The sequence below is a fragment of the Halyomorpha halys genome, unplaced genomic scaffold, assembly GCF_000696795.3.
Source record: "Halyomorpha halys isolate HHAL.00 unplaced genomic scaffold, Hhal_1.1 Scaffold115.1, whole genome shotgun sequence".
NCBI lineage: Eukaryota > Metazoa > Arthropoda > Insecta > Hemiptera > Pentatomidae > Halyomorpha > Halyomorpha halys.
Window position 1 is genome coordinate 289,299 of NW_027106332.1, and position 12,026 is coordinate 301,324.

Below are 12,026 nucleotides of genomic sequence, written 5' to 3' on the forward strand. Positions count from 1 at the left end.
TATTATAAACTTTATTTATTGATAGATATTACAATCTGCCACACCGTTGTGGGCACTAGGTAGTAGTGATGAATGATCACATTCATACTAAAATAAATTAAAATGAGAATGAAAACAAAGTACATAAAAATAAATAAAATCTCTCTTAAAATATATACAAACAGAAGGATAAAGAAAATGGTCATAATCAAACTATGTGCATGAAAAAATGAATAAAATAAAATAATGATAAAAATAAAAGAATCTCTAGGCACATTTAAACTCCTATATACAATCGACCTGAGGATCCCTCCACGTGTGAGGGGTAGAGCAGAGGTCATCAGATCCCAGCGCATCCCTCTCGCCACATCACTAGTAATGAGCCAGTGGAGGCTGAGCAAGTGCGCTAAACCGGGTATAATATTAAAATTGCGACTTTTCAATGGAGTTCTTTGAAAATTGAAATAAAGTTAGTTGTGTTATAACGTAAAGAATGCCCGACTGTGTGAGATTAATACGCATAGTACTGTGGTTTGTTCTCGGAATGTTTCGCAACAGGCCAATTAGATCATATATTTGTGGTTGTGGTCTAAGTCGTTTGTTGTCAGTTTGATATCAGATGTAGGTAGATCATAGTCGCTTTTATTTTAGTCAAAATACGTAAGTGATTCATGACATGTAAATTTATACTTACATAATATGACTTCGTTTGAGAGTTGAATAACCTGATATTGTATTTCCATGCGTGCTAGATGTTTTCGAATATTCATACTCAATTATACACTTGAATAGTTGATTACATCATGGGTGTCGATCTTTGTTTTTCATGAGAAGAGTTGGTCTCAACTAACCGGGGAATTTTTTTTAAGTCCCAAATTTGATTTTTAACGCAGATGGGCTCCAAAAGCCTTTTGGCCGTATACAAATATTTTGGAATTCTACCTATAAACGGGAGTTTCAAGCCTCTCTTTAGCAGTAATTATGGACACCCGTGGCCCATAAAATAATTTTTCTAAGGTGTATATGTCTTTTTATTATTTATGAGGAATATAAAATAAACACGATTGCTTCGATGAAATATCATGGTATATTATTAATATATTTAGGAATTTTCAATACGTACAAAATCAAATGAACCATTATCCGAATATTTCAAACTGAATAGGAGCAAGATATAAATACTTTATTAAGAAACAATGCTACCCAAATACACTGAGTTGCTACAAATAAAAACACAACATCAAACCATTACAAGATATTACATTACTTTTCCTTCTTTGATTCATTATTTTCATTCTCCCTATTTATTGCAATATTATTTAAAATTATAAATATAGTCAGTCGTAGGATAGAATAATAAAAAACTTTATATATGCTATTTCTTAAAATTTCCTTAAATATTATTCCTGAAATAAATAGAGTACATGTATAAATTGTGGAAAAGCTAATATATAAATATTTCAAAAATCATACTATTATAAATATCTGGAAAAACATTTGAGATTTGTACTCTGTAGGTATTCGTCTGATGTTTCTTTATATTGAATTTAAACCTTGGTTTAGCAAGGTATCGTACAGGACACCAACTTTCGGAATCATTTTTTTCAGTTCCTCAATAATTATTTTTGTTTCATTCCCTTTTCACCATAGCCCAATACTAATAAACTTAATTTACAGATACGTCAACAATAATGAGCTGTTTACTATTGTAGATAAAATTTTATAATTTTCATTTTAATTCCAGACAATAATAATTCCGTCATATCATATCATGGTTTTCACTGGGTGATTTATTATTTCTACTGTATGAACATGCCAATTGTAATCGAATTTGTAAATCAAGTGTAAATGGCCCGAGTGGTCGAAACACTTATACTAATAAAAAAAAAAAAAAAAAAAAAAAAAAAAGGAAAAACCCTATCTCAGATAAATTGATTCTGGAATGAAAAATTGAGGAAATTTTTAGGGGTTTCTATATAACTGTAAGGGTGAACTATATACACTTCTAGTCGTCTGCAAAGGTCGGAAATTTAGATATTTAATCCCAATCTAAACCCAAACAACATATCAAAAAATCATATCTATCCGATTTTTTTCCCGTTTCCTTACTCCTTGTTTTTGCTCATTTCGTAGCCTATATCGTATTAATACGGCCGCCGTTTTTTATTCCACCGGCTCTAAGATGAACTTTATTTTTCATTTCTGGCCAATCGACACGATCATTTTATATGAACCTATCTTAGTATGAAATAAGTCATATTTTTTGTGACCTGCTCCCTATACGTTCAGGTATCCTGTTGCCTGGTTAAGGGTTTTAATTTCGATTAGGCGAAAATGGGTAAGTTTTTTCCAAATAAAATAAAAATATGTATGCGATGTAAAGACCAATTTATCAAAACTATTTTTGTTAATATAAAGCACACAACATTACTATGTTTATTGATAGAATAATAGTGAAGATGGATTCTAAATCTGACCTGGTATAGAGTTATCCTATTTTTTTTTTGTTAACCAAATAAATGAACTCAGTTTAGCATATTTATTTTTCACTTATCTTAAATGATATTTGGTAAAGGGCAAGGTAAAACAGATAAAGAAACTTAAAAGATTAATTAGAATAGTTAATCAGATGAAAAAAAGAGAGTAAAATTACTTAAACCTTAAAATTAATCAAAATTAAACTCATAAGTAATTTTTAACGATTTCCCCTGATTTTTTTAGCAACATCAACTGGGAGAAAGCTAAAAAATTCGGAAGCTAGGGTAAGTCGAAATTAAACGATTAGGCGAAAATAAATAAGTTTATTCGAAATAAAATAAAAATATGTATTCAATGTAAAGACCAATTTATCAAAACTATTTTTGTTAATATAAAGCACTCAACATTACTACGTTTATTGATCGAATAATAGTGAAGATCGAATATTCTTAATCTGATCTGGTATAGAGTCATACCAATTTATTTGTTAACCAAATAAATGAGCTCAGTTAACATATTTATTTTTCACTTATCTTAAATGATATTAGATAAAGAGCAAGGTAAAACACATAAATAAACTTAAAAGATTAATTAGAATAGTTAATCAGATGAAAAAAAAGAGAGAGTAAAATTACTCAAACCTTAAAATTAATCAAAAAATTACACTCATAAGTAATTTTTAACGATTTCCCAACATCAACTGGGAGAAAGCTAAAAAATACGGAAGTTAGGGCAAGTTTAGGGTCAGTACCAACAAGAAATCACTCACTATAAATTTGTGGAGTCTCTATAACAAATCCAACTAGTTAAAAAAATCGAAAAATGATGAAGTGGCGCCATCATGCAATGTTCAGAGCAACACACACGTAGATTACATAACCGATTCGGTCTAAAACATCACTGGTCGAGGCTCTTATAGTACGACTATTCAACAAAAAACATATGTCTGAAATGTTTGTAGCAAGAATCTTGTCAGTGCTAGTGGATGGAGTTGGAGAAAATGAAGGAGAGGTTCTCACATAGGGAACTAATGAGGAAATCTAAACACTGCTACATTTCATTGCCAGCATCCCACATTTCGAATTAACGAATGATATAGAATTAATAAGTAAGTGTTGATTGCTCTGGCACGTAAATAATTAATTTTGAATATCTTATAAGCTGTTAAACATAAACATATTATTTGTTAACATGGTATAATTTTATGTGAGGAAATTATTTGATAAAACACGGTTTCATAAAGCTTTAAAATACAATAATGATATAATGATAGTTGACTGTGGATAAGATGATTATTCAATGGTTATTAGTGCATTCAGTGAAGAACACAAATTAGTAAAAATTTATTTAATTAGTGCAAACGTTCCAGCCAGAATTCCAGGCCTCCATCAGAGCGACAGGTGCAGATTTCAAGCACTGTGTTCTAAATTATGGGCTAGGCGTCTAGGAAGGGAACAAAGGGTATTTATGTGGAATAATAAATCGGGGAAAGAGGATTAAGATTAAAAATGAGAAAGACATAGTAATGTCAATAAAGAAAGACTGGTATGAGTTTCAATAAATACCAATTAGATACGTGTGAAGTAAAAGGTAAATATGTTAAAAATAACTATACATTTTTTTAAAAACTAGAATTGTTGGATGTGATATAGTTGTAATAGAGATATGCTGTAAGTTCGGAAATATGACTCATTATTCACAAAGTAATAATTACAATTTTAATATTTATTTAGCTTTGGGGCTCCACTAAACCATCAAATTCCTCCCGAATCCAATCCTTACAGTCCAAAATCCTTAATGCTCCTTACTTTGTCACAAATCAAGTAATCCATCAGGACCTGAATGTCCCCTATGTTGCCGAGTCGGCCAGAACCAGATACCATTTCTTCCCTGATAAACTTCTCAACCACCCAAATCCACTTGTTTTTAACCTGACTTCTCCTTCATTACCTAATAATCCTCCTAGGCGTCTGAAAAGAAGATGGCCTCGAGATCTTCTCCTCTAGAAATGTTATTGGAGTTCTATCAGTGGGTAGATTCTCCACATGTTTGTATCATGTCATTATGTCACCTACAGCAAATTTACTTGTTGTATATATCTGTATACAGTTGTAAATAACAATAAATAAATTATTAAAAAAATATATATATATATTTATTTATTTACTATAATAATTTAATAAAAATAACAGTAATTGAATATTTATGAATAATATTAAAAGTATATCAGAGGATAATAACTACTTCATTTCTTGGTTGATATTACTTGCCTTACGCTTGAAATAAGGTTCCAAGAGATCAGAAGTATGTTTAGACTTCGTCGTATGCTGGCCTCAATTTTTTTCGAGTGTGATGCTCTCAATAATTGTGGATATCTTTGTGCCTCCCTCTTGGGTGTATGTTCCTACTTCTGTTCTATCGGGTGTATCATAGCTTCGACATCAGACCTATGGAATAATAACATATATTATATATATAATATAAATCGATTAACAACTTGATATTATCGAGAAGTACTTTTCAAATGTATCTTAGTCGAAATCTACTCCACAAGCCAGAGTATGCCAAGTAACACTGAAACGTTATTAAGACAATATCCACCCTAGTTATTTCTGAGGATCTTTCCGAAAATCCTCGAAGAACCGTCTAGCTATGTTGCCATCGCTAATCTTAAAGAAACTGAAATTGACAATTAATTTACCGTATTTCTCAAAGATGATTGCAAATAGTTACACGAAGTCATTAGAACAGTATTTATACTGAAACGAAATAATTGTTTTTACACCAAATTTTTCTCTAAAACAAGTTTCTAATTCATAAAAATCCTTTCATTATGAAAGTGAAAACTTACTTTCTGGTGAAGAATTCATTTTCCCATTGACAGATAAATGTAAAAAAAAAAAAAAAAATAGCACGAATTATTATTTGGGAAATCTACACCTTAGTTTGTAAAAGATCATAAATAAAGCGGTCGTATGGACGCTGAGTCTCAACTAATTTGAGATATTCGATGACGCTGTTTATTTTCTTCCAACTTGAATTTGAGTGCTAATAGATACCCTTACATCTTATAGTGGCAGTAATGTAGTTTTTGATAAAACAAAAGTTTTGTTGTTTTCCATATAATGAGAAATTAAAAGTGTTTACATTTATTTCAGTAAATATCATAGAACCTACTAATTCTATGAAGATAATTATTTTACGTGACGGTTAAGCTTCAATTTCAGTACTAATAGGCAGAATTGGGAAACATGTAATTAAAATTACTGTACTTTGGAATTGCAGAATTACAATTACTTGGTGAACTACTATAATTGTAATTGTGGAACCAAAATTACAAGCTGAGCCAAATTAATTGCAATTACCAATAACATTATTATGCAATTACTTACCATCAAGAAGTAATTGTGATTGAGGATCACAATTTCTTCGGTGTAATAGTTCTTCAAAAGCACTAAATTGTGGTTTAAAAATTTTGTATTTTTAAATAAAAATAATTCCGTATAATTTTTGACGGGGGTTATTTAGCGTTACGAAGGAGTATAAGGATGTCGGACATAAAGGAAATACTAATCTAGGTAAAAACTGAATAATTTTCTAACAGAAAATAAAGCGTATTTTTTGGTTAAAATATGATCGAAATTCAATTGGCCGCAATTTTTTTAAGAAGCAGCTTTGTAGTAGAACACCCTGGTGGGCCAATTACATATGAATTATCTACTAGAGTTCGCATTTAGGTCCACTTTTATTCTTCATGTTCTCTCTAAGAACCATAACTTGTTTCATAACTAATGGTTAAATATACAGCCTTTATACACAGAAATTGTCTTTATTATCCCAAAACAGATGCATAATAACTACATTCAATGAATTAGAAAATCACTGAGTGACAGTAGATAATAATTAAGTTATATTACTATTGGTTTAAACCTTAAATAATTATCTACCAGAGCGATTTTCTCTATCTTATTTTATCTTCTTTATTTCCCAAATAAATATATTAGGTTCGTTATTGGTAAAATGATTATTTTATGATATTGTTATAAAATGTATAAATTCTTATAAAATAAAATTTAATGCAGTTTTTTGGCCAAACATAGACATTCTTCCGCTTTGTATAGTTCTGGGAGGACTGTTTTCCAGAATAAAGATCTCTTTCTATGGCATTATGGGATGTTTTATAGCATTATTCTCATGAAAATGTTAAAAATTTGACATAATAAAGAAATATGAGAAAACTATTTTTAAAAAATTCCACTACCACTATTAATTAATTTGAATAGATTATATCTTCAATATTATTGTTTTTAGTTAAAGGATAATTTATTCTGAATGATACAAGCAATTTCATCGACAATTTGGTTATATGGAGATCTTCTCGGGGCTAAGTTGATGGATGTAAAACATGCCATTGGAGGAATGAGTAGAGAACCTCAAGGTTCATTTACCTCATTATTATTGTTATATTATTATTATTATTTCTTAAATTATTAATCTCATTATTATTATTATATTAGACCCCTGTACAACTGCATTTATTTTTTTCGATTAAAAATCAATACAATTTTTTTTTCAATTAGAACTATTGTATGTCTATAAATACTAAATAAATGTGTTAAAAATTTAATAGTGTCAACACACAATGCATGGATTCTGATATGATAATAGTAAAAATATATTTTATTTGCTTTTCCATAATTATTATTTTTAATTAACATACAGACAATAAAATTATATTAATTTCAAATAATAATCTTAAAAAAAACAAAACTAAAATATGTTTGTTGATACAATATTTCGCAAATAAACATGTTATCGTTGTTGTTTTTTGGGGGAAGGTCCGATATATGTAATAAATATAAGTAAATTTGTTTTTTATAAAATAACGAAGATTAATCTCGATATGAGATATACTTTTTTTTAATGGAGTTAATAATGTCTTTATAGTTTTTGAAAAGAGCAATCGTATTATTTAGTGTCTATATTTTTAATTAATAGTAGTCATAATTAAATATCACTGCTCAATTCGCTTAGAATTTCATTGCTGAATAGTAAATAAATTAGAAAACCTATTTAAATATAATATGATTTTATGAGTCTCAAAATTCAATCAGTACAAGTTAAATCATGTATAAAATATTTTAATTTAAATTAAATCCTAGAATCAAAGAAAGGTTAGTTTCTTAAATTATATGTTTTTAGATTTTAATAGCCAGATTCTGTGATTGTCTGGAGACTTTAACACTGCGAGTTATCGCGAGATGGAAATTAGTCTTAAAAATTATAAATTCAATTATGAATGCGTTTGAAAAGAATCATTCGTACCGATATTATTATACTAAATTATTAATTAATAGTTAATGATGAAATTTATAAATATATTTAGGATAATCAACAACAGGGTGAAAAAGCCAACGCGGATATTGAGCTGTGAACTAGTAATATAATGCAACTTACAAACATTAAATATTCAATTCATTAAAGTCTGAATGATTCAGAAGAAAAAAATCTTCCAGAGAATTAACAAGTTGGGAATTGAGTGGGGAGGGAGTATATCCTTGGACAGAGTAGAGATTCAGTCTAGCGTGTGGTATGTGTAGGATCGTTGTTACCTGGCCACTCCCCTGTCACTAGAAAGCTTTTACCTCCTGATTATATTAGTCCTTTCAATAATTCTCTTTTCTACCTGTTAGTGGCATCTTGTGGTTTTGTCATATCGAAAAAAAATAACAAATAGGTCTCATTCGACCCCAAATAAATCAACAATCTGTTCATATTCAAGTGAGTTTAACGGTTCATTTGACACCTGCTGGTGCTGCGGAAGAAAAAGCTATTTTAATACTGCCAGCACAGATACGGAGGATATGTTTACCAATGTACATGTATGTAATTTTATTATATGTTTACGTTTATGTAATACTTATCCTCGTGTTTATTTCCATCAATTGTTTTAAGCATTCCTGAGATTTTTAATTCAAGGTTACATTACTAAAGTGTATTTATGTCATACTTCCATGATATCCCATGGGATTTTTTAAGACGTACAGATCCTTTATATCATGTTTTTTAGGTTTTATTTTTTCAGAAGTTAAAACATATTTATGATTAGTGATTGAAAGTAACAGAAATGAAATATTGTAGGTTACTTGTGCAAGTCAACCACAGTAATTCTATGTTAAGAGATTTATGTAACATTTTGAATTTTTAATAAGTATTTAGTTTCTCTGAAAATGGATAATTATGTAAGAATATTAAATTAATTTGACACAAATTCTAAAAACAAATATTGTTGGTAATTTCCTTATTGAATATTTCTTTCTTTTCTTTTTTAATTTCTTAAATACTTCATATTCCAATGAAATAACCTACTGAAGATGATAAGTATATTTTTGTGACATTAAGACTATCATAATACAGGTTGCCAATTTGACATTTGTCAAAACCATCAGTTCTGTTTGTCCATGGAATAATTAATAATGATAAGAATTATAGATATAAAATTAATTTTTACATTAGAACCAAAAAATTAGATAATTAAAAGTTAAAAAAGTGAAGTGATGAATCTTCCTTTTTATATTTATTGGGAAATTCAGGTATAGTTCTATTACCTACTAAAAAGTAACATAATCAAACTTAGAAAATTGATCCTTATAATTAATAGGATTTAAAATATGATCGTAATAAGTATATTTTTGTTTCAGTGATTCAAAGAAGCAAAAATGCCTTACCATAGGAGTAGTGTGCATTCTAATGGATACTCTCCAGGTGATTATAAGTCTTTGACTATTTAAAGATCTGAATAAGCTCAAAACAAAATTAATATCATGATTAACTTATCTGTACAATGTTTTTTTTTTGACATGTGGTTATTTTAAAGAATATATATCTAAAAAAAATTATTGTTAAACACACAATTTACATTCCTCAATTTATAATACTATTTCACTATATTGAATTTTGTGTGATTCATTGGTACCAAAACCATACATGATTCTTAAATCAATTTTATGTTTTAACTATTATAGTTTCTAATATAATAACAATTCTCTATATTTTGCTATTTAGTAAAATCTACAGGAACTATTCAATTTTTTTTTTAAATAAATGAAATTTAACATTGAAGGCAATCTATTAATGGAATAAAACATTTAGTAGGTAGGGTATGACATTATTAGTTTTAAATGAATATATTTTATTCATAAAATATAAAGTTTACTATACACTACTTTCATTATTTACTTAAATTGAAATTTATTGGTGAATTTGTTTATTATTAAGTCAAACTAATTTTAAAATTATGTTTTGTTTAACACCATGTACTGTAAGTACTTTGTTTTTGTATTATTATATTTAGTCAAAAGGATGCCTGTTTGATTTTAACTACAATATTGATTATCTTTTGCCTCCTATTAAGTTAAGGTTTTATAAAATCTGATGGTCACAATTTAAAAAAAAAATTTAACACCATTAAATTATTTAATAATAATTTGGAATCAATAATTACACCATAAATAATTCATTGAATTTATTAAAATATTATAATTTAAATAGTTGTTTGTATTTTTTGTTTTATTTCAATATTACCATAAAATTAATTGTTTATTTTCTGTATGATGTATTCAATGCTATCAATTGTATTACTTGTTATAATATACTCGTATATTGGTAGAAAGTGTTTTAAACTTATATTTAGACTGGATTACATTTTTTTTTTTTTTAGATGGACACCAAGTTCGAGATAGGGAAGAAAGCCCAACCTATCTCATGGAGCATTTGGCGACATTTACAGTCTCTAAAGAAACTGGTATAGTGTATCCAGCTGATGGTATGAGGAGACTTTTGCAGCTTGAAAAAACTAATGGAATATGGTCCCAAAAAATGCAATTAAGATTAGAAGATAATCTTGTACTGATAATAGATAATGAAACAGGAGTATGTATCTTGGACTCTATATTTGTCTTTTAAAAATTCCTTAACAGCAATATTTATATTTTTCCTATAAGTTTGGTATGCCTAGATATTGTCTTAATTTATAGAATAGTTTATGAATTCCTCTTTTGTTTTGTATTACTCTTTTCCCCTCCATTCTTCGTAGTTCAGTGCTTGAGTGAACATATTGTTTTTACAAACTCCTTGCATATTAATTTACTAATCTTGGTGCCATCAATGGAAGGCCTAAGGATTGTTTTTGTTTTTCATATTATTTTCTCCCAAGCCTTAGCCTCCTAGAACTAATATGTATTGTTTATTGCTATTGTTAGATCTAGGCGGTGTAGACCTTATATTGATAATAAAGTATTTTGTATCCTTGAAATATCTTAATTTAGAATTTAGGGCATTGATAGTACTTCATTCTTACAAAGCATTTAATAGTAACCTAAATGTCCATGAAAAGATAAAATATTAGCTTTTCTCTCCTTGTTTTACAAGTTTATACATTATTTAAGAGTTGTTCTTCTGTCTTCAAGTGGTCCTGGGTTTAATCAGTGCATTGTTTACTAATCACTTAAGGACAAATACCTCTATGTATTGGTCGATGATTTCAAAAATCCATTCTGGAAGGCTTCTTGGTAATCCAGGATATACCTATATCTTTCCTATTGTATGTTCTTTTATTAGAGACGTTGATAAATTGATAAAGGAAAGTCTTCCTGTTTACACAAACTAAACATAAATTTCTCAATAGAAATTTTGGCCAAGAAAAAAAGAAATTAAAAAATTTCCATAGATGTTACATTATTCTCTTATTCTACATTACTCCTGGGTGTGACATTTATGAATTTACCTGAATTTGTATTAAAGTAAATGTAATAATCCAGGTTTTAACACAAAGACAATAAAATGTAGTTTTAAATAAACTTATGTTATAAGATCACATGGCTTAGCTTACCTGAGTAAGTGTTGAAAAATTCATTTCTAAACTAGTGATATGGCTAGAGAAAAGCAAGAACATTGTTAGTAGTTTACGGATCTCATTCAATTCCTCTGAGTGTAATGGCAAATGTTATGGCTGGGTTCATCTCATAGGACAACATGACAGATAAAGGATTAATGATGCACAAATATTTTGTAACAGCCAGAAATACTGTTCTAAAATTTTTCCTCTATAATTGGTCAAGAATTATAATAACAGATGAATAGTCAAAAGTATATAAAGAATAAATAAGTGAATAATTATAATAGACTTATTACTCAATGTTTTTCAAATCGAAGGTTATCGCTATATAGTAGGTAGGTTTATGTAAAAAGTCTTTTTTAGTTTTTTTATCATATATATACTCCTCTATCAATGTTTCGGGGCTCTTCCTCTATCTTTAGGATGTACCATCCAAAATAACTCACCATCTTATAACCAAATAATGATAAATAACCAAAAATATAAAATTAAAGGAAGCCATCTATTTAACAAAATATATCAGAAATACAATTAATTACAAAACTGACCCAAAAAACATTAATTTAAATTATGCTGACATAATAAACAAATTACTGTTACAAGTCTTCAGTTTACAATAGTCTTAAAATATGAAATAAAAATTAGAAAAATAAATTAATAATAATATTAAAAA

At 28.2% G+C, this 12,026-nt stretch overlaps 1 protein-coding gene across 1 annotated transcript in view; it reads left to right on the forward strand.

Annotated features, from left to right (window-relative positions):
- Positions 1-8,032: 8,032 nt before the first annotated feature.
- Positions 8,033-12,026, forward strand: part of LOC106677941 (epidermal growth factor receptor kinase substrate 8) — a gene marked incomplete in the record, with an annotated part of 45,650 nt that continues 41,656 nt past the window's right edge. Inside the window, 3 exon segments of the mRNA XM_067044667.1 lie at positions 8,033-8,339; positions 9,159-9,222; positions 10,178-10,389. Of these exon segments, the coding sequence (XP_066900768.1) occupies positions 9,177-9,222; positions 10,178-10,389 (258 nt within the window).